The sequence below is a fragment of the Canis lupus genome, chromosome 9, assembly GCF_003254725.2.
Source record: "Canis lupus dingo isolate Sandy chromosome 9, ASM325472v2, whole genome shotgun sequence".
In the NCBI taxonomy this organism is placed as follows: domain Eukaryota; kingdom Metazoa; phylum Chordata; class Mammalia; order Carnivora; family Canidae; genus Canis; species Canis lupus.
This window is the reverse complement of record NC_064251.1, coordinates 35,399,842-35,424,034: the sequence shown is the minus strand read 5'-3', so window position 1 is coordinate 35,424,034 and position 24,193 is coordinate 35,399,842. Positions and strand designations below refer to the sequence as shown.

General features: G+C 35.7%; 1 protein-coding gene across 6 annotated transcripts in view; it reads right to left on the bottom strand.

The window, feature by feature from the left end:
- Window positions 1–24,193, bottom strand: part of VMP1 (vacuole membrane protein 1) — a 144,421-nt gene that overhangs the window by 112,499 nt on the left and 7,729 nt on the right. For 4 of the 6 annotated variants that reach the window (XM_025440664.3, XM_025440665.3, XM_049114165.1 and 1 more), the window contains 4 exons: window positions 12,726–12,827; window positions 10,033–10,168; window positions 8,411–8,501; window positions 7,082–7,192 (listed from right to left, as the gene is read on the bottom strand). In XM_025440664.3, the coding sequence (XP_025296449.1) occupies window positions 7,082–7,192; window positions 8,411–8,501; window positions 10,033–10,168; window positions 12,726–12,801 (414 nt within the window). In that variant the 5' untranslated portion in view covers window positions 12,802–12,827. Of the gene's footprint in view, window positions 1–7,081; window positions 7,193–8,410; window positions 8,502–10,032; window positions 10,169–12,725; window positions 12,828–19,001; window positions 19,025–24,193 lie in introns of those variants that run through there. The other 2 variants (XM_049114164.1, XM_049114166.1) reach the window with 2 other exon arrangements.

Genomic DNA, 24,193 nt, shown 5'->3' with positions numbered 1-24,193 from the left:
TAATTTCTAGTAAAGAGTACCATGATAAAGAATGAGTTAAATCTTTTCCTTTTTTTTTTTTTTTTTTAATTCATGAGAGACACACAGAGAGAGAGAGGCAGAGACATAGGCAGAGGGAGAAGCAGGCTTCATGCAGGGAGCCCAATATGGAACTCGATCCCAGGTCTCCAGGATCACGCCCTGGGCTGAAGGCAGGTGCTGAACCGCTGAGCTACCCAGACATCCCATTCTTCCTTTTGTTTTTATTTTTTTCCCCTATTTTTCACCTATTTTACTGCAAATTATTGTCAAAAGGATAGTTAAATTCTGACCAGACTAATCTCCTAACTTGGTCACTTGTTTTCTTGACTGAAGAGTTATATATGTACATAGAAAATGTGCCAGTTTCATTAGCACAAATATATGACGTGAGAATGCTAGTATCACATTCCTAAGTGATAATAAAGGCTCATAAGTCAAAAGAAGTGTAATTAGGACTTTCCAAATACAATCACATCTCACAGATACAAAGCAAAAAGAGTGGTGATCAAAAAGGATATATTCCTTGGTCATCTAGCACCAAGAAAATGTTAAGTTTTAAAAATATAAACAAATTATTTAGAGTAGCTTATATTTCCTCCAAAATATAAACCAATTATTTAGAATAGCTTCTTAATAACACAGATCAAATTTTTAAACTTTTATTTGATTCTGCTTTGCTCCTGGCTATTTTGATCTGTTCCAAAATTGCCAAAGTTTACAAGTGGATAGTCGATACTTACTGATGAATTTTTTCCCTCCATATCTGGTTATTGATTACTTTCCTCTTGGGAGGAATACATGAGATAATTCATGTAAAGTGGTGAGCACACACACAGCCTGGCACACAGTAAGCATTCAGTACTGTTAGCTAGCCTATTATTCAGGTAAAGCTACAATAACAAACAATCCAAAAATCTACATAGCTTAAAATAAGTTTACTTCTCCCTGACTATACATATCCATCACAGCATGGCAAAGGGAATCTGCTCATCATAGAGTTTCAGGCTCCATCTTCATACAACAGACAGGTGAAAGAGTATGACAAACCTTGCAGCTCCTGCCAGGAAGCAGTAGCTATCACTTATACTCACATTTCATTGGTCAAAGCAAATCTATGGCTGGGGTCAAATATGATGGGAATGTTAAATCTTCCTGGAGGTATGTACACCATAAAAATAAACAACAAATAAGGATTAAAAATAATAAAGTTCACTTTTGCTAGTATTACTGTAAGGACCATGATCACGTTTGTTATTGTATTAATAGTAGTAACAGTAGTGTGAACTCCTTGCAATCTGACTTCCATCCCAACCAGGCAATTGAAAAATAAAGACCAGTGATATCTTACATTTTCCTTTTGCTTAATTCTGAAAACTATTTTTTGAAGATGCTCATTTTTTCTCCACAATCCCCATTATACTTAAGGAATTCTGGAAGGAAAGCCTATGTCTAAATGAAAAGGTCTAAAAATTAAATCTGGTCAAATGGAAATGTCATATGCTGAGTCTTTCTTTCTATTTCTTTTTAATATTAACATACTGTTCCCCAAGCCTTTACATACTGAATTTGTTTGATATATTGGTCTTTCATTCATTTCTGATCACTACTGTCTAAAAAAGTGTTCTTTTGACAAAAATAACATCTATGCATGATAAAACCCTGGGCAAACTAGAAATAGAGATGAAGTTTTATCAACTCAATAAAGTACATTTGCTATATCCTACAGCTAACATAATACTTAATGGTGAGAAACCAGATATTTCCCACTAAGAACAAAGCATAATGTCCCCTCACCACTCCTATTCAACATCATACTGGAAGACCTAGTTAATACAGTACAAAAAGAAAATGAAAGGATATACAGATTAAGAAGAAAGAAACAAAATTTTATTTGCAGATGAGATGATTATCAATGTAGGAAATCCTAAAGAACAAACAAAAAAGTCCTGGAACATTGTTATAGCAAGGTTGTAGTACACAAAGTTAATATACAAGTTAACTGCTTTCCTGTATACCAGTAATTAATATACACAATCCATGAATCATGTCTCTAATAATTGCCCAAATGAGTTGAAAATTTTTATACAGGCAAAATGTTCATAGCAGTTTTTTTTTTTTTTTAAAGATTTTATTTATTTATTCATGAGAGACACAGAGAGAGAGAGGCAGAGACATAGGCAGAGGGGGAAGCAGGCTCCATGCAGGGAGCCCGATGTGGAACTCCATCCAGCACCCCAGGATCACGCCCTGGGCTAAAGGCAGATGCTCAACCGCTAAGCTACCCAGGCATCCGGCTTTTTTTAAATTTTATTCATTTATTCATGAGAGACACAAAGAGAGTGTCAGAGATACAGGCAGAGGGAGAAACAAACTCTGGTGGTACATCCAGAAAATGGAATACTATTCGCATTAAAAAGAAATGAAGCCGCAAGCCATAAAAAGACATGGAGGAATTTTTTTTTTCATGGAGGAATTTTAAATGCATATTGTTAAGTGAAAGAAGCCAGGGAGTAAACATATAATATACAAATCCAACTATGTAACATTTTGGAAAAGCCAAAACTTACAGAGACAATAAAAGGATCAGTGGTTACTAAGGGTTTATGGGTGGAGGGGAGGTGGAAGGTAGCAGTAAATAGGTAGAAAGAACACAGGCAATTTTTAGTGGAGTGAAATTATTCCATATGATACTATAGTGGAGGATACATAACATTATCTATTTGTCAAATCCCATATGGGACAGCCCCAGTGGCACAGCGGTTTAGCGCCGCCTGCAGCCCGGGGTGTGATCCTGGAGACCCTGGATCGAGTCCCACATCGGGCTCTCTGGATGGAGCCCGCTTTTCCCTCTGCCTGTCTCTGCCTCTCATTCTCTCTCTGTGTCTCTATGAATAAATAAATAAAATCTTAAAAAAAAAAAATCCTATAGAACTAGGGACACCTGGGTGGCTCAGCGGTTGAGCACTTGCCTTTGGCTCAGAGCGGGATCCTGGAGTCCCAGGATCAAGTTCCACATCGGGCTTCCTGCATGGAGCCTACTTCTCCTTCTGCCTATGTCTCTGCCTCTCTCTCTCTGTGTCTTTCATGAATAAATAAATAAAATCTTAAAAAAAAAAAACCCATAGAACTGTAAAATAAAAAATGAACTCTAATGTAAATAATTGGCTTTAGTTAATAATGTATCAATACTGGCTCCTTAATTGTAACAAATGTACTATACCAAAGTAAGATGTTAATAATAGTGAAACTATTATCATATTGTACATCTAAAACTAAAATAATATTTAATATCAATTATGCCTTAATTAATAAACAAAACAAAAGGAAAACTCTGTGTTTGTGTGTGTAAAATGGTACATGAAAACTTTATCCTTTCTGTAACCCTAAAACTGATGCAAAAAATAAAGAAAGCAAGCCAGCCAGTCAGCCTGAAGGGAAGGAAAAGGGAAGGGAAAGGGAAAGGGAAAGGGAAGGGAAAGGGAAAGGGAAAGGGAAAGGGAAAGGGAAAGGGAAGAAGGAGAAGGGAGGAAAAGAAAAGAAGAAGAAAGGAAGGAAAAGAAAAGGAAAAGAAAAGGAAAAGGAAAAGGAAAAGGAAAAGGAAAGGAAAGGAAAGGAAAGGAAAGGAAAGGAAAGGAAAGGAAAGAAAAGAAAGGAAAGGAAAGGGGAGGGGGGAGGGAGAGAGGAAGAAAGGAAGGGAGAGAGGGAGGGAAGGAGGGAGGGAAGAAAGGAGGAGAGAAATAGGGCACTGCAGCTGGGTGGTTCAGTGATTAAGTGACTGACTCTTGGTTTTGGCTCTGGTCATGATCCCAATTAGGGTCATCAGATCACGTACTGGGTGTGGAGCCTGCTTAAGATTCTCTCTACCTCTCTCCCTCTGCCCCTCCCCCTGCCCTGTCACAGGCATGTTCTCATTCTCTCTCTCTAAAGAGAGAGAAAAAGAAAGGAAGGAAGGGAGGGAGGGAGGGGGAGTGGGTGTTCTTAGTCCTTTGTAAATTTCCCTTTTCTTTCTGTCCAACCACTGGCATGAGTAACCCACTCAAATCAGGTGAAGATGTCATCTACCCTGCAATATAGTACATCTTTTAAAATTTCTCTTTTCAGATACTTATAATACAAAATTGTTTTCTCTTCAGTAATGGCATCAGCATCAGGCAGCCCGGGTGGCTCAGCGGTTTAGCGCTGCCTTCAGCCAAGGGCCTGATCCTGAAGACCTGGGATCGAGTCCCGTGTTGGGCTCCCTGCATGGAGCCTGCTTCTCCCTCTGCCTGTGTCTCTGCCTCTCTCTCTCTCTCTCTCTGTGTCTCTCATGAATAAATAAAATCTTAAAAAAAAAAGTAATGGTATCAGCATCTACTCACTCTAAGCAAAATCCAACAGTTATCTTTGGCTCTTTCCCCCATAACTAAATCACAGTATCTTAGCGATTGTACTATTCACATTTCTCTAAGATGTATCCTGTTTCATCCGAATGCTACTACTACTCCAATCACTCTTCTGAAATACTAAAAATTTATACCATCTTTTAGTTCCATTCTGTTTGATGTCTCTCTGCAAATTCTTTTTTGTAATTTCCCCTGCTCTCCATACTTCTTGCTATCTCCATGGAAGCCTGTATCTCTCTGAAGGGTTATCATAACTGCCCTATCTTCTTTTTCTCCCACTTTCAACCTATCTCCCCCAGTACAGCCAGTAACATATATTCAAAATGCAGATATGGTTATTTTACTTGTATTTAATTTTAGCACATTTAAAATAATTATAAATGCTACTCACAAACAAAAATCAAATTTACTTAATGCTGAAAAAGTAGTCTGATCCATTCTGGACCCCAGTTTATTATCAGCAGTGATAACGCCACAAAACTTTTATTTATTTATCATGTTGATTGATTTATCTATTTAAGAGACAGTGTGCACGCAAGGGGAAGAGTGGCAGAGGGAGAGGGAGAAAGAAACTTTGGCAGAATTCATGCTACGCGTGGAGTGGGGCTAAATCTCACAACCCAATATCATGACCTGAGCCAAAACCAAGAGTCAGGCAAATAACTCAATGTGCCACCAAGGCACTGTGCCACAAAAGTTTTACATTTTTTTTTAAATTTTTATTTATTTATGATAGTCTCACAGAGAGAGAGAGAGGCAGAGACACAGGCAGAGGGAGAAGCAGGCTCCATGCAGGGAGCCCGATGTGGGATTTGATCCCGGGTCTCCAGGATCGCGCCCTGGGCCAAAGGCAGGCGCCAAACCGCTGCGCCACCCAGGGATCCCCGCCACAAAAGTTTTATATAGCTCTCATGTAAAATGCAACACAGTTTTAGATGCTCCTTGATTAAATCTATATACTTGGTAAACTAGTATAATATATACAGTATTGACTTTAATGAGAGTATAACATGTTTCTTCAAGTAACTCTTGAGGAATTCCTTCCACACTTATGAAAAGCCTAACCACACTCTATTACATCTGCACTCTGATCCCCCAGCAGAAGTAGCTGCTTAATTTATGGCAAAGACCTAATTTTTCACTCAAATGAATTTAATAATAAATGACTGTACGTTTCTAAGTCCTTCATGGATCGAAGGAACTAAATAATGCTTCACATTAAGACATTTTATAAATGTCATTTCATAAAGGTTTCTCATGGACATGAAAAGAAAGAGGAAACATAAAACTTCCCTATTTCAAATTTCTTTAACTTGTGCAATTTCATTAGAATCTCTCTTTAAGGTTTGGCAGAATCTGCTACCTGGGTTGCTTTTTAGATACTCCTAAATTAATAAAATGCTACAAATGAGTTCCTTAATCTGGTTTCCCCAAGGAGTCTCAGAGGAAAGGTCTAGAAAAGAACAGAAGGTAACCTAGACTCTTTAATTCCTTCTTTTCTCTTCTCCCTCAACCTCTAATATAGCATACTTCTAAGAATGTAAATATTAAAGAAACACTGATATAGATTAGTTCTCTGAGATTTATGTCCCTATTTGGGATAAAATCAGCAACCAATCATGAACAGAATTATAAAATTTCAGATTTTCAAGTGTTATAAACTTGGAGAAGGTATGCATTACAGATTAATTCTCAAATTATTCTTCAAGCCATTAAGTCAGCAGTCTTCTGAACAATCATTCCTTAATACTTCCCTGCTTCAGAAATGAATTCATTGAAGCATAAAGGTTGCAAGTGTTTGCTGTGCTGAACTTTATTCAGCAATTAGTACTGCTGTGACAACTTTTTACCTGTCTTTCCCCAACCAAGATCAAGCTGTTTCAAATAGGGAATGGTTTTCAATTCCTCAGGAACAGGAATAGAGTGAAATAAGAGAGACATCCCGGCACAAAATTTAATGAAGCACTCACTCATCAAGCCCATATTTACATGACCCCGAAAATGTCATTTACATTCTGTGCCCTAGATGTCCTGCTTTTCATCTCCTGGTCTTAATTCTGCTATTATTTCAGTACATTTGGAAAACCTATCTTTTATCTCTCCAATTTCATAAATAAAATATTTTTAGGAGGGGTACATTTTATATTTTGATTTAAAAGGGCTTAAGGAAGCTTTTAATTCTATATGAATAACACTTCATTAACCACATTCAGTTAGAATACCAAAATGACTATTCAAGTGTGTATACATGGTGTTTGATGACATGAGGGAAGACACCATTTCTCATTTGCTGATTAACAAAGTAAACTGTTTAAATTAATTCTAAGCCTTACATGTTATTTTGTACATTTAAAGAACTTCAACTATTAAAATAATAATTACATAAGCAAAAGAACCATTATTCCAAAATCTGGAAGGAAAAAACATTTCCCGGGTGAATTAATTTAATTAAACAATCTCATTTGCCCAAGGGTTTTATCCTTCTCTTTTTAAATCCTCAACCCAAAAGGAAAAAAAAAAAAAAAAAAAACAGAATTCTAAATCAAATTTAAAACACTGATTTGAGGATGAGAATGCTTTTAAAATGCAAAGGTAAATAAAAATCTTAGATTTTTAACTTCTGAAGTAAAAGCACCAATTGAAACATCTCTTTCAATCTTGCTTATTGTTATTCTTACCAGATAAAGGAGGAAGGTGTGCAGCCCTGTTCCAAGCCCAACAGAAGATAAAATTCCTAAGCCTATCCAGTAGGCATACAAAAGAAACTGTTTCTCTATACGTTGCACATACTGAAAAACAAAAAGGATCCAGTGAAAAAAAACTCAACAAATTTGTTAAACAAAAATGTGTTATATACCACCTATGATCAAAATAAAACAAATCAACTATATAAATTTCTAGTAGGAAGAAAGCATTAAGAGTAAAAACCCCTTCAAAAGGCCTAATTCTTCATATATATGATGGCAGAGAGGCAACAAATTCATCTGATTCTAATAAAGCTCTTGTTTTTACACCTTTAAAGTCCTACCATTCCTATATAATGACATTTACAGGAAAAACACAAATTACTAATAAGATAACTATAAGAATAAAATTTTTAAATCTATCTAAAAGTTACAAAAAGCATTTTGTTTAAGAAAGCATTGTAATAAACAGCATGAGAGTGGGGCAGTTATTTATGTATTTGTGAATGGAATAGATTCTTGTTTATCCAAATAAAAAATGGAATAAAATTATTTTTGTAACTTTAAGACCCAGATGCTTTTTAAACGAGCAAACTGAACAAAGTCCACTGAGCAAAGGACTTGTTGGAGGCATTCCAGACACTAGGTCCTAGACTCTCATACTGGCAAGCAAATTCATCAAACCAGTTCCTCACAAACTCTTACTGGCATAGATTTCTTCAAAATATTTAAGAGAAATGCATTTAAAACTATAAAAACTTCTTTGCAATTAGAGGTTAACTGCTTTAAAATATAAAACGATACCACATTTAAAACCATTTCCTATTAGAATACACTAATGTCTTACTATTTTAACAAAAGTTATTAACAAAACGTCCTATTTTCCTTTCAGTTATGTTGTACTTACAGACTACTGGCAAATTAACTTCTCCCTATTTTAGACTTATAAAACCTAACTTTCAATCTAAGATGAATATATCTGTTTGGATGGATCACAGGAGTGTGTTAAAAAAAATATGAAGACTTGGTGCTGATTAAAGGATTCATGACTATTTTGACTAAACACAATCAGGAAAGTTACATTTGAAACCTTGAAAATAAAAATGATGCGTAAATGCTCAGCAGCCATGAACTGACACAAGAATATTTTTAATATTTGGTCTTAAAAGAAAGACATTAAGATATCAGTTATGAGATAAATTTAAAAGACAAAACCAAGTCCAAAATGTAGCGGTTAAAAACTGTTATCAAATCCACAATAGTCCCTTTTTAAAATTCTTTGGGAGGTATGAGGTACAAAAACAGAAAAGCAGAACCTCTTACCTGTTGATGTGCTCCTTCAGTATAATACGTAGCTGTAAGTACAGCAAGCAGCAGTAAAAAAGACACCACAATGCTTTGACGATGCCATAATCTTAAAAACAATTTAAAAACAAAAATAAATGAAATATCTCAGTCTCACTTTCAGTATTTACCACTTCCAAAACAATTTCTTATTGAAGCACTTATGTTATTTAACATAGCTAGAGAATCATATCTTTTGTGCTGAACTCTTCTGTCCTTAAACACGATGGTCTCTTGGGTTACAGAGGTCAAGAGAAGATACATGGGTATAGAACACTCAATTTCTTATCATAAGCCCAACTGTAGCCTTTCCCTTACCCAAAAGACTGATCTTGTTTACAACTCAACTTCCCACTGGGAGAGGCATGAAAAGAAGACTGGCCTTCAAGTTAGAGGACCTGGGTCAGAGTCCCTAAGTATCGCACATTGAGTAAGACAACTAATCTGATTCGGTTTTTTGTTTTCAAGATCATAATAAAATTGACCCTTGTACAAAATGGGTCAGAGCTGCACAGGGATCACACGTGGATTTTTTACAGTATAGTACTGTAAAGGTTATTTTCTCTTCCATATGTTTTTCTTTTCTTTTCTTTTTTTTTTTTAAAGATTTTATTTATTCATTAGAGACACACAGAGAGAGAGAGACAGAGACAGCAGAGGGAGAAGCAGGCTCCCTGCAAGGAACCCAATGTGGGACTCGATCGGGGTCTCCAGGATCACGCCCTGGGCTGAAGGCAGCGCTAAACCACTAAGCCACTGAGGCTGCTCTCTTCCATATATTTTTCTTAATAACATTTTCTTCTCCCTAGTTTACTATATTCTAAGAATACAGCATGTAATATATATATATATATATATATCTCCAAAAATTTCCAGTCAAAATTATGCCAACAAATTTCCAGTTGGTAGTTATGTTTTTGAGGAGTCAAAAATTATACACAGATTTTCAAATGTGTGGGGGTTGGAATCCCCAAACCCCATGTTGTTCAAGAGCCAACTGTAATCATAAACTTGTTTCACTAGTTTCACAGAGTTGCTTTAAGGAGCAAATGAACCGAAAAAGGTTACAAAATGTTTTAGAAACTAAATACAATAAAAACAGGATATTATTAAAGATAATAACTTAGAAAGACAAGCCAAAATGATAAAGTATGTAAAGGTTCAACTTGCTTGTTATGATATCTGAAACAGGGCTTATAAGTACTGACCTTAAAGATACAACACATTTCCATGGCAGAGTCCTTTTTCACTGACTCAAATTATCAGTAAAAGTGCCACATATCCTGGACCCTGCCCTACCAAAGAATCAGTGTATCTAATGTACACAGGCCCAATTTCTTCTAAAGGTAAAGCCAGAAGAAAAAAAAATATCTTGTTTTCTAGGTTCTTCTTTGCATAAAAGACTGTAATAATCCAGTGAGCAAATAGCAATATATTCCCCTAATCTATTTTTCTGCAAACTTCAGAAAGGAAAATAAATGTTCCTAAATATTTTAAATTTAATTCATTTTGAAAGAGCAGTTGGTAAAGAGTAGGAGATTGTTAAAGATTTCTAAAGTTAGTAAATAAGGTTTATATAAAAGGTAATGGAAGATATTTACTTTGAGGTCCAGTCCTTCAAGATTACTAGGATTTCCAGAGAAAAATACTGCAAGGTAATGAGTGGCTGTCTCCACAGGACAATATTCTGCCTTTCTTCCCGATCCCTCCTCTTCTTTTCATTCATTGAAGAGGGGTCTGAAAAACATTAGTGCAGAAGGTAAAACAGAATGTTTACTTCTCCTCATCACTTTCAAAATTAATCTACTTTTACAACCCATATTTAAAGGACTGCATAAAAACCTCAAAAAACAAGCAATATGTTCACATTATAATAAGTTTTGGCTAACGTACTTCTGCTATATTCTAAGAATGATTTTTGCAGTGATTTTATTGTCAGGACACAAATTTCTGTTCTTGTACACTACTGGGATACTAAGTTGGCCCACCTTCTATGAAGGGTAATTCAGCATCATATCACAGAGCAAAGTGGTTTAGAGTTCCAAATGGGAAGGCAAACTACTTGGTTCCAAATCCTGGCTACAAGTCAAATGACCTTGGGCAAGTTAGTTAGTTAATTTTTTTATGTCTCAGTTTTCCCTTCTCTAAAATGAAGATGAAAATAGTACTTACTATTTTAACGTCACTGAAAAGATTTAATGAGTTAATATATGTAAAGTTCTCAGAAGAGTCTGACACTTAGTAAGAGTACAATTAAGGTTAATATCAAAATTGCAAATGCATATACCAGATAGTTCCATTTTTTTTTTAAGATTTTATTTATTCATTCATGAGAGATACAGAGAGAGAGAGAGGCAGAGACACAGGCAGAAGGATAAACAGGCTCCATGCAGGGAGCCTGATGTAGGACTCAATCCCGGGACTCCAGATCGCGCCCTGGGCCAAAGGCAGGCGCTAAACTGCTGAGCTACCCAGGGATCCCTAATAATCTCATTTCTAATAATGATTAAGTATGAGGTGAAATGTTTCTTGTACAAGTGTATTCAGTTCAATGTTATCTGTCTAAACAAAAGATTATAATCAACTTAAATGTTAACAACAGAAAACAGAAGAGTAATTCTCATACGATGGGAAACTAAACAGCCATAATGATTAAGTTCTTCATGTACAATTACAGCAAAATCCTTAGGAAATATTAAGCTAAAAAAAGAAACACTGTACAGGAGAGTAAATATGCCATACTAACATTAATTTTAAATTTCAAGGGAGTAGGCAGTAGGGAAAGAATATATAAATGTGCATTCCTTTAGAGAGAAAGAAAAAATACTATGCCTAAGCTCCTAATGTGAAGAGACTATATGACATATGCACGCCTATCTCTGAAACCTGAAACTCTTGGTGAAATGGTATAAAATTTATCAATAATCGGAGTAACCAAAAGTCAGAGAAGTGCTGCAAAATGTGTTCTCCAAGGCAACGTAGTGATCAGGACAAAGAGGAGCTACTATTTCACATAGTTTGTACTTCTTCCAACATAAGATAACTTCTATAATATATTATCACCATGCTAGAGTTTATTTGCAATACATTTGAGATGCCAAACAATTTAGAAGTCAAAAAGAAAACTATTACAATGAACAGAAATGGAAAATCTTTCATTGTCCTTTCAACACAGTAAGGAAAGCTCCTACTTGAACCATCTATGTAAATAAAAGCCATAATTTTCAGGGCTTTCAGGGTTTTTTTGGGGGGGGGGTAAATGTATGAAAAGAGTATGAAAATACTGAAATTTACCACAAATTCTGATTTTGATTAAAATACAAATTTATTTGTCGCAAATGAAAGATTTAAGATAAACCCACAATGATCACATTCTGACTTTTTTGATATTTGTATGTTTAGGATTATTATAATAAATAACTTTATAATTTACTTCTAAAGTTACAAAGCAGCACGATAAAACTGAGCACCAAACAATCCCAAATAAATATTAACCATACTATAAGATTAACAAATCATCATCTTGTACCTAGACCACTGCTGATGTGACTGTGGTTAGGCTGCTTCTGCTATCACTGTCAAAATTCACCATATAGGCCTGTATGGTCCTATAATTTCATTTACTGTGAAGAGTTCACCAAATGGCCCATAATTTCATTTACTATGAAGCATAAACAAAAGATAATTACAGTAGTCACCCCTTATCTGTGGGGGACATGTTCCAAGACATCAAGTGGATGTCTGAAGCTACAGATAGTACTAAATTCTATATATAGTATGTTTTTTCCTGTATCTATATAGCTGTGATAAAGTTTAATTTATAAATTAGGCACAGTAAGATTGATAGCAGTAACTAATAATAAAATAATTATAAAAATACACTATAATAGAAGTTATGTGAATGTTAACTCTCTCTCTCAAAATGTTTTACTGTACTGTCGTCCTTGAGATTACATGATATGATAAAATGCCTATGTAATGAGAGGAAGTGAAGTAAATGATGCAGGCATTGTTGCATTACATTGTGGCATTAGGCTTTTACTGGACTTCTGATAATAGATCATTCTGTTACTGGACTGCAGTTGGCCACAGGTAACTGAAACCATGGAAAAAGAAAATGCAAACAAGGGGCTGGGACTTCTGTAATCTTATATAAAGACATATAAGAATCTTATGTATCTTAACATATTATTAACAGAAGATAGTAAATACTAGATATATTTCTATTTTATTCCAATGAAAAGGATATCATTTAAACCTGTAGATCTTCTACCTCCAAACCACCATAATTTACCTGTGAAGTTTCCATTATATTGTTCCTTGTTCATTGCTACACGTCTCTGGTCACAATTTTTTCCATTCTCTGCCATTTCATAGATCAATAACTCTTGAGGAGCTAACAAGGCAAAATAAAATCCAATGACATGTTACATAGTTCTGCTTTGCATTTATGACTGAATAAAACTGAGAAATCAACATGGTAATAATATTCTACACACTATTTGAATAACGTGTTTACACTTCCATCTTCTCTATTATAATCAAGATTTGAATAATTTGTACAGAAACCCTAATAGAAGTAGCAAAAGTATAAAAGTCATGTAGTTGTAAACTTTTCTAGTCATTCCAAAATGTTTATGCTAAATTTATTCTTTATATCATGTTTTATATTACATGTATAGATATAAATTTTTACTTTAAACCCCTGTATTATAATATATAAATTGTGCTGACATAATTATTCTACACAAAAATGCAAGATTGTCTATAACTGCTATAATTCTTTTAGGTGTTAGTAAAGCAAATCTTTCTACTCAAGAAGCACAGAACTCTGGGGTGCCTAGATGGCTCAGTCAGTTGGCTGGCTCTTGATTTCAGCTCAGTTCATGATCTTAGGGTGCTGAGATCAAGTTGATTGTCTCTCTTCCTCTGCCCCTTCCACCCCCCAAATAAATACATTTTAAAGAAAAAGAAGAAGAAGCACAGTACTTTGGTCTGATTTGCAATGCAGAGTCCTTAAAACACTGAGTGTGCCAGGAATCCTGTTAAGCCTATATTCAACTGATTAGAATATGATATAGTCACGGGTTCGGTCTTTCTATAGTTAGTTGGAACTATTTTATTCCTTGACTAAAATTCTAACTATAATTACTACCTGCAAAATATATGCTTTGTAAAGGAAAATAAGTGAAAGACTATATATAAAAAGACTGAACAAAGAGCATACATCCATTACTTCAACAGAAGGTGTCTTTTTTTTTTTTTTAAGATTTTATTTATTTATTCATGAGAGACGCAGATAGAGAGGTAGAGACATAGGCAGAGGGAGAAGCAGGTTCCTCTGAAGAGAGCCCAATGCGGGACTCAGGGACTCCGGGATCATGCCCTGAGCCAAAGGCAGACAGACGCTCAACCGCTGAGCCACTCAGGTGTCCCACAGAAGGTGTCTTCTTTTAGACATAATCCACTTGTGAACACCTTTGTTTTCTTGCCATCATTTCACAATAAGCAAATAAAGAAATCAAGAAATAAAGTATAGGTTTCCACTAGCACAGATGGATAGCCTAGAGTAGATGATTATAAGAAAGCTTGAAAATCTGGATTTGCATCCCAGATTTGTCACTAATTAGTGATGTGATCTTAAGCAAATCTCATTTTTTCTAGATCTTGATTTTCTTTTTTTGTTTGCTTGGATTTTATTTTAAAGTAATCTCTACACCCAAAATGAAGCTAGAACTCACAACCCCGAGACCAAGAGTCATGCTCTACCAACTGAGCTACCAGGCATTCCTAGACCTTGATTTTCGGATCTACAAAATGATAACAAATTCTCGGTGCCACGGTATTGGTAAGAATGAAAGAATGCATGTATGTGTGTGTGTTTGTACATGCATGTGTATAACCACATCAAAAGGGTAGGAGGTTTATGAGGCAGTAAACTGCTTACACTAGAGGAACTACTTCATTGGTACATGCCTCATTGCTATTTCAGTGTCTTTCACTGAAAACATTTTTAAAATTCTCATTTAAAAAATTTGGGGATCAAAAAAAAAAATCCTGGGGGCTGTACCAGACTCTGAAGACATAAATACAAATAACACAAGGTCCTTGTCTTCCAGAGGGTCCTTCCTTCTGGTGGGGAAGCCAGACGAGCACAGGACTTCACTTAAAATGAAATAGATACATAATATCTAACTTAGTGGGAAGAAAATAGGTTTTGGAGTCTAACAGAACTGGATTCAAACTCAAACTTAAGTATCTATGAACTTGGACATATTTCTAAATCTCTCTAAATGTCAGTTTCTTTAATCTGTAAAATAGAGATAACATGACATATATCAAAGCGTTGCTATGAGGATCAAACAAGGTAATGCATATAAAATACTAATTATATTCTCTCACTTTTCCTACGAACTCAATATATACTAGCTGTAATGATGAGGAAGAAAGTACAGAAGCAAGTATGGGAGCTCAGAGAGTACATTCATAAAAGCTGGAAATTTGATTCTGCAAACTTAAGTCATACTTATGTGAGGATGTTTTCAAAAGATATAGCCCAAGCAATTCCAAAAAAAAGATAAATGACGTTATTTTGTGAAAATCTCTAAAACCAGAGAATCACAACAGGTTCACAAAGTGTAAATCTATTCCAGAAATCATGCTTTCTGGGCTTTATAAATAAAATTAACTGAGGATGTTTGGGATTTTCTATCTGATGCATTCGTATCAAGCCTAATTCTGTAGGGAATTTGTTTCAGGGATGAACAGCCATTCACCTACATCATAATAAGTAAAATGTAATTAATTTGTGGCAAAAGGATGAACAAGTCACAAAGGGGTATCTATGTTATGAAGAAAAAATTTTAAAACTTGTCCCTGTGCAAAAGACTGTGATAGCTGAGTTAAAAACTTTTGTCCAAAACAACTTGAGTATATTTGAGTTCTTACTTATAATAATGGTATTATGCAATTATTTGAAGATGTTTTTAAAGATATTGCAATAGGAATTTTCATTTGAGCAAATAATGTGTTCTTACACAATACGCTATAAAAGAAAACAGCTTACTGACATTTCCTACTCAATTCTCTGGAAAACAAAATAGTCTGGAATTTTGTTTTGTAAGGAATAACCAAGGGAAGTTATTTTCTTTTAATCAGTCTACTTCTTACAAACAAAATAAGTTCACAGTTTTATTTTTTATTTTTATTTTTTTTTTAAGATTTTATTCATTTATTCATGAGAGACACAGAGAGAGAGAGAGAGGCAGAGACACAGGCAGAGATAGAAGCAGGCTCCATGCAGGGAGCCCGATGTGGGACTTGATCCTATGACTCCAGGATCATGCCCTGGGCTAAAGGCAGGCATTAAACCGCTGAGCCACCCAGGGATCCCAATTCACAGTTTTAAAAACAACTTTTGAAAAACTTTTGCCATTCCGAAAGAACTAATAAAGCAAACATGCAAAGAGCTACCTGTGTTCTAGTTAAGATTATAAAAGCATCACAACTTTTTTGCATTTTAAGCATTTTTGAAAATATTTTACACTATTCTTTGTCTCTTCAAACTCCCTTGAAAACGGCAACCCATGTGGCTCAGCGGTTTAGCGCCGCCTTTGGCCCAGGGCGTGATCCTGGAGACCCGGGATCGGGTCCCACGTAAGGCTCCCTGCATGGAGCCTGCTTCTTCTCCCTCTGCCTGTGTCTCTGCCTCTCTCTCTGTCTCTCATAAATAAAATAAAACAAAATAAAATAATAAAATAATAAAATAACTCCCTTGAAAACACCCCTAATTCCTTTGTCCCCATCTTCCTCAATCATATACCATGTTGCACAACTGCATGTCCCTGAACAACCTGCATTCTTAAGGTCTGTCTGACCAGCTGAATGTAACTGGAGAAAAATCACAAAACTGCACAGCTACTTTAAATTCATGGTCTCATGGTGCCTGGGTGGCTCAACTGGTTAAGCATCTGACTTTGGCTCAGGTCATGATCTCAGGATCCTGGGATCAGCACCACATTGGGCTCTCTGCTCAGCAGGGAGCCTGCTTCTCCCTCCCTCTGCCTGCCACTCTCCCTGCTTGTGCTCTATCAAATGAATAAATAAAATCTTAAAAATAAATAAATAAAAATAAAAAACTACAAAACTTAAAAATTTTACATAAAAAAATAAACTCATGTTCTCTCAAAGTAAAGTCTTTACAAAGTTTTTCTCTGGAAATTTGTGATGAAACAATGTTAGATTCTGAGGCATGTGGATAAATCCAAAGAATTCCTAGATTGTTTAAAGGACTAAAATCTCCTGAAACAGGAATCTAGCACATATTCCTGACAATCAATGGAGCTTACTTTGCAGTGAGTTATAATAACAATTTTATTTTATTTTAATTTTTTAAAATTAATTAATTAATTTATTCATGAGCGATAGAGAGAGAGGGAGAGACACAGGCAGAGGGAGAAGCAGGCTCCATGCAGGGAGCCTGACGTGGGACTCGATCCTGGGCCACCAGGATCACACCCTGGGCTGCAGACGGCGCCAAACCGCTGCGCCACCAGGGCTGCCCATAATAACAATTTTAATAGCCTGCGACTAAGTTTATATATTTATTTCTAGTTTAGTTTATTTATTTATTTGACACACACACAGAGAATAAGTGAGCAGGGGGAGCTGCAGAGGGAAAGAGAGGCAGACTTCCCACTGAGTGGGGAGGCAGATGCCATGCTCCATTCCATGACCCCGGGATCATGACCCAAGCTAAAGGCAGAAGTTTAACTGACTGAGCCACCCAGGTACCCCAACTTAATTTTTATTTTTAAGAATAAAACTGTTAAACTCTATAGGTCTGTGGATAGGATGAGAAGACATAAATAAGAAAGAAGCATAAATCAAACATTGAATAATAATTTTCATTGTGAGGATATATTTATATACAAGAAATACTTTAAAATGTTGCAACTAGCAGATTTTAAGTACAGTTGAAGCATTTAAAATAAAAGGTTGATATTAAAACATGTGGGGTGTTTTGTTTCTCGCAGGAGTGTTGAGAAAATACTGCCAAAATCAGCTCACAAAGGTTCTTTGTAGGCTGTACATCCACTGCTAAGACTATAATACTCCATTCATTTTAAACATTAGCTACATTTGTAATGCAAAAACAATGTGAAACTAAATTACTTTGCGTTCCCTAAAGCAACACAAATAACATTTAGGATGACATGAAAATAGCAATTCCCAGAGTAATAGGAATCAGTGGAGAATTTAACATGAAAAGAGTGATGAAGCCATTGACTAATTTTCTTGGCCACTGTATTCCTAAATAAAATGAACACATTTCATTAAAAAAATGATTTATTCAAGTGATTCTACATTCTCACAAAAATATTAAGTCAGCTTTCTCAATAATGCACACTGTTCTTCATACAAGGCATGCATGAATATTACACTTTTCAGTAACCTTTCTTGCTTCCAGAAGCATGTATAGTTAATGGGGCTATTCAGTACATTCATTCACAGACTTCTTCAAAGTAGCTGTAGACTTCTCTACAACTATTAAGATTAAGAAATTGCAATTTATTGTTGGAAATTTAGTAGATAATCTAAACAAACAGTAATAAATATATTTTGACTAGTGAGGCTTTTTGATACAGTTTTCCACTTGTGCAGGGGTAAAAAGCCAAAGATAATTCAAACACCATGCACAATATCACTAACTCTTAGATCATCTGGCTCTAAGAACCAGAGATTATCACATGGCTGGGCAGTATAAAAGTGTGTTCTTTGAAAATTCATTAGTTGAATAAAGTATATGAAAAAACAAAGTCCTTGAATCCTTTAACTTTTTTTAAAAAAAGATTTATTAATTTATTTTAGAGGGGGAAATGGGCAGAGAGAAAAGGGAAGGAATCCTCAAGCTGACTCTCCACTGAGCTTCAGAGCCCCACATGGAAGCTTGATGCAAAGCTCGATCCCAGAACCCCGAGATTGTGACCTGAGCTGAAATTGAGAGCTGGCTATGTAACCAACTGAGCCACCAAGCGCCCCTCTTTTTGAACTTTCTAAAGTCTTAGGGGAATTAGACAAATTAAAACCCCAAGTTAGGATACAATTTATGCATTCAAAATCTCAATATATCTCCCAATAATAGGTCAGTAGATTATAAGGGTCTATATTTCTGGCTTAAAATGTCCTTCAACTTAATTTAGTGAAGTGTAAAATACATTAAATAGTCTTCTAATTGTTGAACAGGCCATTGTTCCGGATCTAACTTTTAATTAGATAAAATTTTAAGTAAAGCTACAACCTGGAGAACATTTTAGGGACCCCCCTTTTTCAGAGTTTCATAGCTTTGGGGGGAATGTTTATCTCTCACTTCCAATATGTAAAGATATAATTTTATGTTCCCATGGGTAAAAACATGATTTTTATTTATTTTTTTAAAGATTATTTATTTATTTATTCATAGAGACACACACATACACACACACACACACAGAGAGAGAGAAAGAGAGGCAGAGACACAGGCAGAGAGGGAGAAGCAGGCTCCATGCAGAGAGCCTGACGTGGGACTCACCCAGGGTCTCCAGGATCATGCCCTAGGCTGCAGGCGGCGCTAAACCGCTGCGTCACGGGGGCTGCCCCATGATTTTATTTTAATGGAGAAAATACATAATTTGCAAAATTACAGCTTGAAAAATCCCATTTCTCATTTTCTCTCAATCTACTAAATGTTCATTCAGTTTTTCATAACCAGTGCAATCTTAGGCAAACATTTGCACCAAAAAGATGGGGGAGTAAGGTTAAGATCTAAAACAGTAAAAAGAGTAACATTCCAAAGTTGGGAGATTCAGTTAACTGTGAGACCTTGGGAATGTTACTTCACATAGCTGATTCTTTCTTTCTGCATCCAATTATCAGGCACATAAAGTAAATTACTGCCATAATTTTCTTTCTATTCTAATAGTCTAAGAATTCTAATAGTCTATTCTAATAGTCTAACCCAGTCCAAGGTTAGGGTTTGGATTTATGTAACAAGAACTATGCTGTATAGTGATTTATAGTTTAGATGCAGATTAGCTAAACTGATATTAACAACCCTTGTTAGGGAACAGTTGTTTTTATCCTTGCCTTCTACAATTGAGAAATTCAGGGCTAAAGGGGCCCTCAACAGCAATTCAGTAGCATACAAATGGCAAAGTCAGAGTTCAACCTCCGGTTTATACATCCAAAATCAATGGTTCTTCTGCTACACAAAACAGTCTAGTGAGAGTCCTTTCAATTCTCATCAATGAATTCCTGAGTCAAGAAAAAATAAAACAATAACAAAACAGTTCCAAAAGTTTAGCATGTTCTAGTATTCACAAACATTTCCCATTAGTAAAGAGAACACTCATCTCTGTTGATTCTCACAAAGAGATAAATTATGGACTGTCATTAAAATCCTGTGACTTCACCTGTGCTTCTTTCAGTCATTTCTTTGTGGGTTTTTACTGTTTGTGTACTCCCGACAAAATTTTATTTATTTATTTATTTATTTTTTAAAGATTTTATTTATTTATTCATGATAGTCACACAGAGAGAGACAGAGAGGCAGAGACACAGGCAGAGGGAGAAGCAGGCTCCATGCACCGGGAGCCCGACGTGGGATTTGATCCCGGGTCTCCAGGATCGCGCCCTGGGCCAAAGGCAGGCGCCAAACCGCTGCGCCACCCAGGGATCCCCCCGACAAAATTTTAAATTCAGATTGCTTAACAGACTCCCTACTTTACTGCCCCTAAATGCCTAGGAATATAAACTAGCCCATACAAGTCATTAATAAGAAAATGAGTTAAATCACAGAATATCTGCAAATGACCAAGGTACACATTTCAGATTATTTAAATCAAAATGATGGATTTGATCCAGATAATTCTAAGCTTTATGATCTATGAAACAGATTTTTAAAAATTATCTCTTTAGAAAAATACTAGAACTTTGTTATCCATCCATTGAAATGTCGTCACTAGACCCACTAAATGGGTAAATGAAAATAAATATTGGTATTTTTTGGTCATTCAACATTAAAGAGGCCAGAATTACCTACAACACTTTCTACGTTGAACTGTCATTCTTTGCCCACTTTAAAGGGTTTTTTGGGGGTTTCATTTTCTCTTAAATATTATATAGCTTCCTGATAATAATCACTTAGGTACCTTCACTTCTATCTTAAGAAAATTAGAACCTACTGAATAGATAAATTATGGTGTCACTACATGTAACAATGAATTCTTAGCATCCAAATAGGGTTTTATAAAATAATAAACTAAAACACAACACATGGAAAAATGTAAATTAAACTTTCTAGTAATATTTACTATGTGAAGTCAGATACACGTACTAGGAATTTTGAGGGTTCTATCCTTTCTGTAAAAACTGTACCCAGGACTGGATATATTCTTTGAGATATCACTGGTTTCACAAAGGGAAGAGGCAGTCTCCAACGTCTCCCTTCTATCTCTCCAAAAAATAAGTAAACTACACAACTGACCCAGAGAGACTGAATGGTCTAAGAGCTAGGAAGATTGCAAGGCATGGTAGGAAAAGAAGAAAACTTGAGCAGTAGGAAGGAAAATGGTAAGAGCAAAAGGCAATAGAGAGTGCTCAAGCTATCCAGAGGAAAGATTCTGAGACCAACATCTTTGTAGGAAGACTGAACTTTGGAGGTGGGAAGCTGTATCAGTGACTTTTTCTTTGGGCAAAAATCCATGAAGAAAAACAGACTGTCACCCCAAAATATGTCACTTTGGCATACTGATTACTTTGAATTAAAGGAATTTATAAGAAATGGCACTCTGTTCTTTAAACAGACACATTTACTCTCTTTTTTCTTTCTGAAAGCAAGAAATAAAACTCCCATGTCAAAGGTATCCACCCTGTACCAGAAGGAAGGAAGACACTCTTATCATCAGAGATGGGAACTTGGGGCTGATAAATCTGTACAAACAAGCTTTGTTAAATTAACCCTTATCTTCCTAGTTACGTCTTTACCATTTACTACCTTTGGATCGAACTTCTTTGTCTTGTCATGTCTTCACAAATTTATTGTTTCTTGGTCTAAAAGGTATAAAAGCGTCCTGCTCTGGTCACTTCTTGGGGTCTTCATTCCCTTGTGAATGTTTCCATTTACATGTAAAGACAATTAGTAAAGTTTTATGCTTTTCTCCTACTAATATGTCATATCAACTTAATTCCTAGGTCCAGCAGGAGACCCAAAAGAAGGTAGAGAATATTTCATCTGCTACAACCACAGAGCCACTGATGTAGTCCTAAGTCAGAGGTGTCTTTCTAACTCTAAGCAGAAATGTAAACCCTCTTTGTAAATCAGGTCTGTTGGATTCTCAACAGAATAAGATCAATCAATAAACTCACAGAAGTTCCAGAAAACAAGCCATTATCACTGTAAACCCTTCCAAGTGGCCCCACCAATCCCCTACCTCTTCAGGACAAGAACAAAAGATATTAAAAATTCAGGTACAGATTAAGTATATTATAAAATAACTATGTATAAAATGTTTACAGAACAATGGATGCAATCACAAAGATGAATGAATACACAATAAAAACTATCACACCTACATAGATTTGAAGGAAAGAAAAGCAAATGGAACTTCTAGAAGTAATAATTGTTGAAATTAAAAGCCAATGGACAGATAAAGGTATAGATCAAATACAGATGAAGTGAACTGGATAAGCTATCCAGGGAATTTATTAAGAATGCAGCAGAGATAGGAATGGAAAATATAAGCAAATAAAAGACACAGAGGACAGAATGAGAAGGTCTATTATTTGTTTAATTGCAATCCCAGAAGAGTATAAAGAATGGGAGAAATGTAAATTAAAAAGATAAAGACTTAAAATTTCAAAAAATGAGTCCATCAATCGTTGTTTTGGCTTTTATTGTTGCTGTTGAGAATTCTTTGATTCTAATTGTTCTTCCATTTTTAGCAATGTGTCCTTTCTTTTCGAATTCTTTGAGGATCAAGACCTCTTTACTTCAGTGTTTTGCGATTTGATTGCAGTGTTTCTGGACTGGATTTATTTTTATTTGTACTACTTGAGATATATTGTATTTCCTAGATTGATGGACATCATTTGAGAGACTTGATATTGTTAATATGACAATTTTCCTCAAACTGATATATAGGTTTAATGCAATCTCAATCAAAACTCAAGCAAACTTTTTCTTTTTAAGGGTTTTGTTTGAGAGAGAGAAAAAAAGAGAGCATGTGCATACACGAACAAGAGGAGGGGCAGAGGGGAAAGCAGACTCCTTGCTGAATGTGGAGCCCAACGGCTCGATCCCAGGACTGGGAGATCATAACCTGAGCCAAAGTCAGATGCTTAACCAACTGAACCACCCAAGCGCCTCTCAAGCAAGCTTTTTAAAAAATCAAAAGACAAATGGATTCAAACTTATATGGAATCACAAAGAACTCAGAACTGCTAAAACAATTTGGATAAAGAACAAAGCTGTAAGACTTGCACTAATTGATTTCAAGATTTATTATAAAGCTACAGTAATGATAGTGTGGTTTTGGCAAAAGGACAGACATAGATTGGTGGAACAGAATTAGACCTACATATATTGGGTCAATTAATTTTCAACAAACGTACAAAGCAATTCCATGGTCAATGGAAAGTCAATTCAATGGTGAAAGGAAAGTCTTCTCAACAAACAGCACTAGAATAACTAAGTTTTTTTTTTTTTTTTTAAGATTTTATTTATTCAAGAGAGAGAGAGAGAGAGAGAGGCAGAGACACAGGCAGAGGGAGAAGCAGGCTCCATGCAGGGAGCCTGACGTGGGACTCAATCCCGGGTCTCCAGGATCATGCCCTGGGCCAAGGCGGCACTAAACCGCGGAGCCATCCGGGCTGCTGATAGCTAAGTATTTTTATGAAAAAGTGGACATTGGGATCCCTGGGTGGCGCAGCGGTTTGGCGCCTGCCTTTGGCCCAGGGCGCGATCCTGGAGACCCGGGATCGAATCCCACATCAGGCTCCCAGTGCATGGAGCCTGCTTCTCCCTCTGCTTATGTCTCTGCCCCTCTCTCTCTCTCTCTCTCTCTGTGACTATCATTAAAAAAAAAAAAAAGTGGACATTGACCCTTGTTTCTCAAATGCAACAACTGATTTGAAGTGGATCATAGATCTAAATGTAAGAACTAATACTATAAAGCTTCTAGGAAAAAAAACAGGAGAAAATCTTTGTAGTCTTGGAGTACAAAAATGTTTCTTAGGATTTAAAAAGACAAAATTGATAAACTGGATTTTATAAAGTTTAAAAGCTTCTGCTCTTTGAAACATGGTTAAGAAAACCAAAAAGGTAAGCCACAGAAAGAGAGAAAATATTTGCAAGATACATGTATCCAACAAAGGTCTTGTGTCTCCATGTATTTATACACATATATTATAGTAATAAATAATGAAGGTGTCTTGTATAGGTATAGAAATAGAGAAACTGACCAAAAAACAGAATAGAGGGCATTTCAAAAGATTCTTGTATTTTTGGAACTCTTTACGGCAAGACAGAGCAGTTGGGAAAGGAGAAATTATTCAAATTGGTTATCCATATAAGAAAAGAAAATTTGGATTACTACTTTGAACCATGCACAAAATTCAATTCCAAGTGGATTAAAGATTTAAAAGTCAAAAAGCAAAACTTTTAGAAGAAAATATAAATACCTTTCTGCCTTGGGGTAGGGAATGATTTCTTAAGACACACAAAAA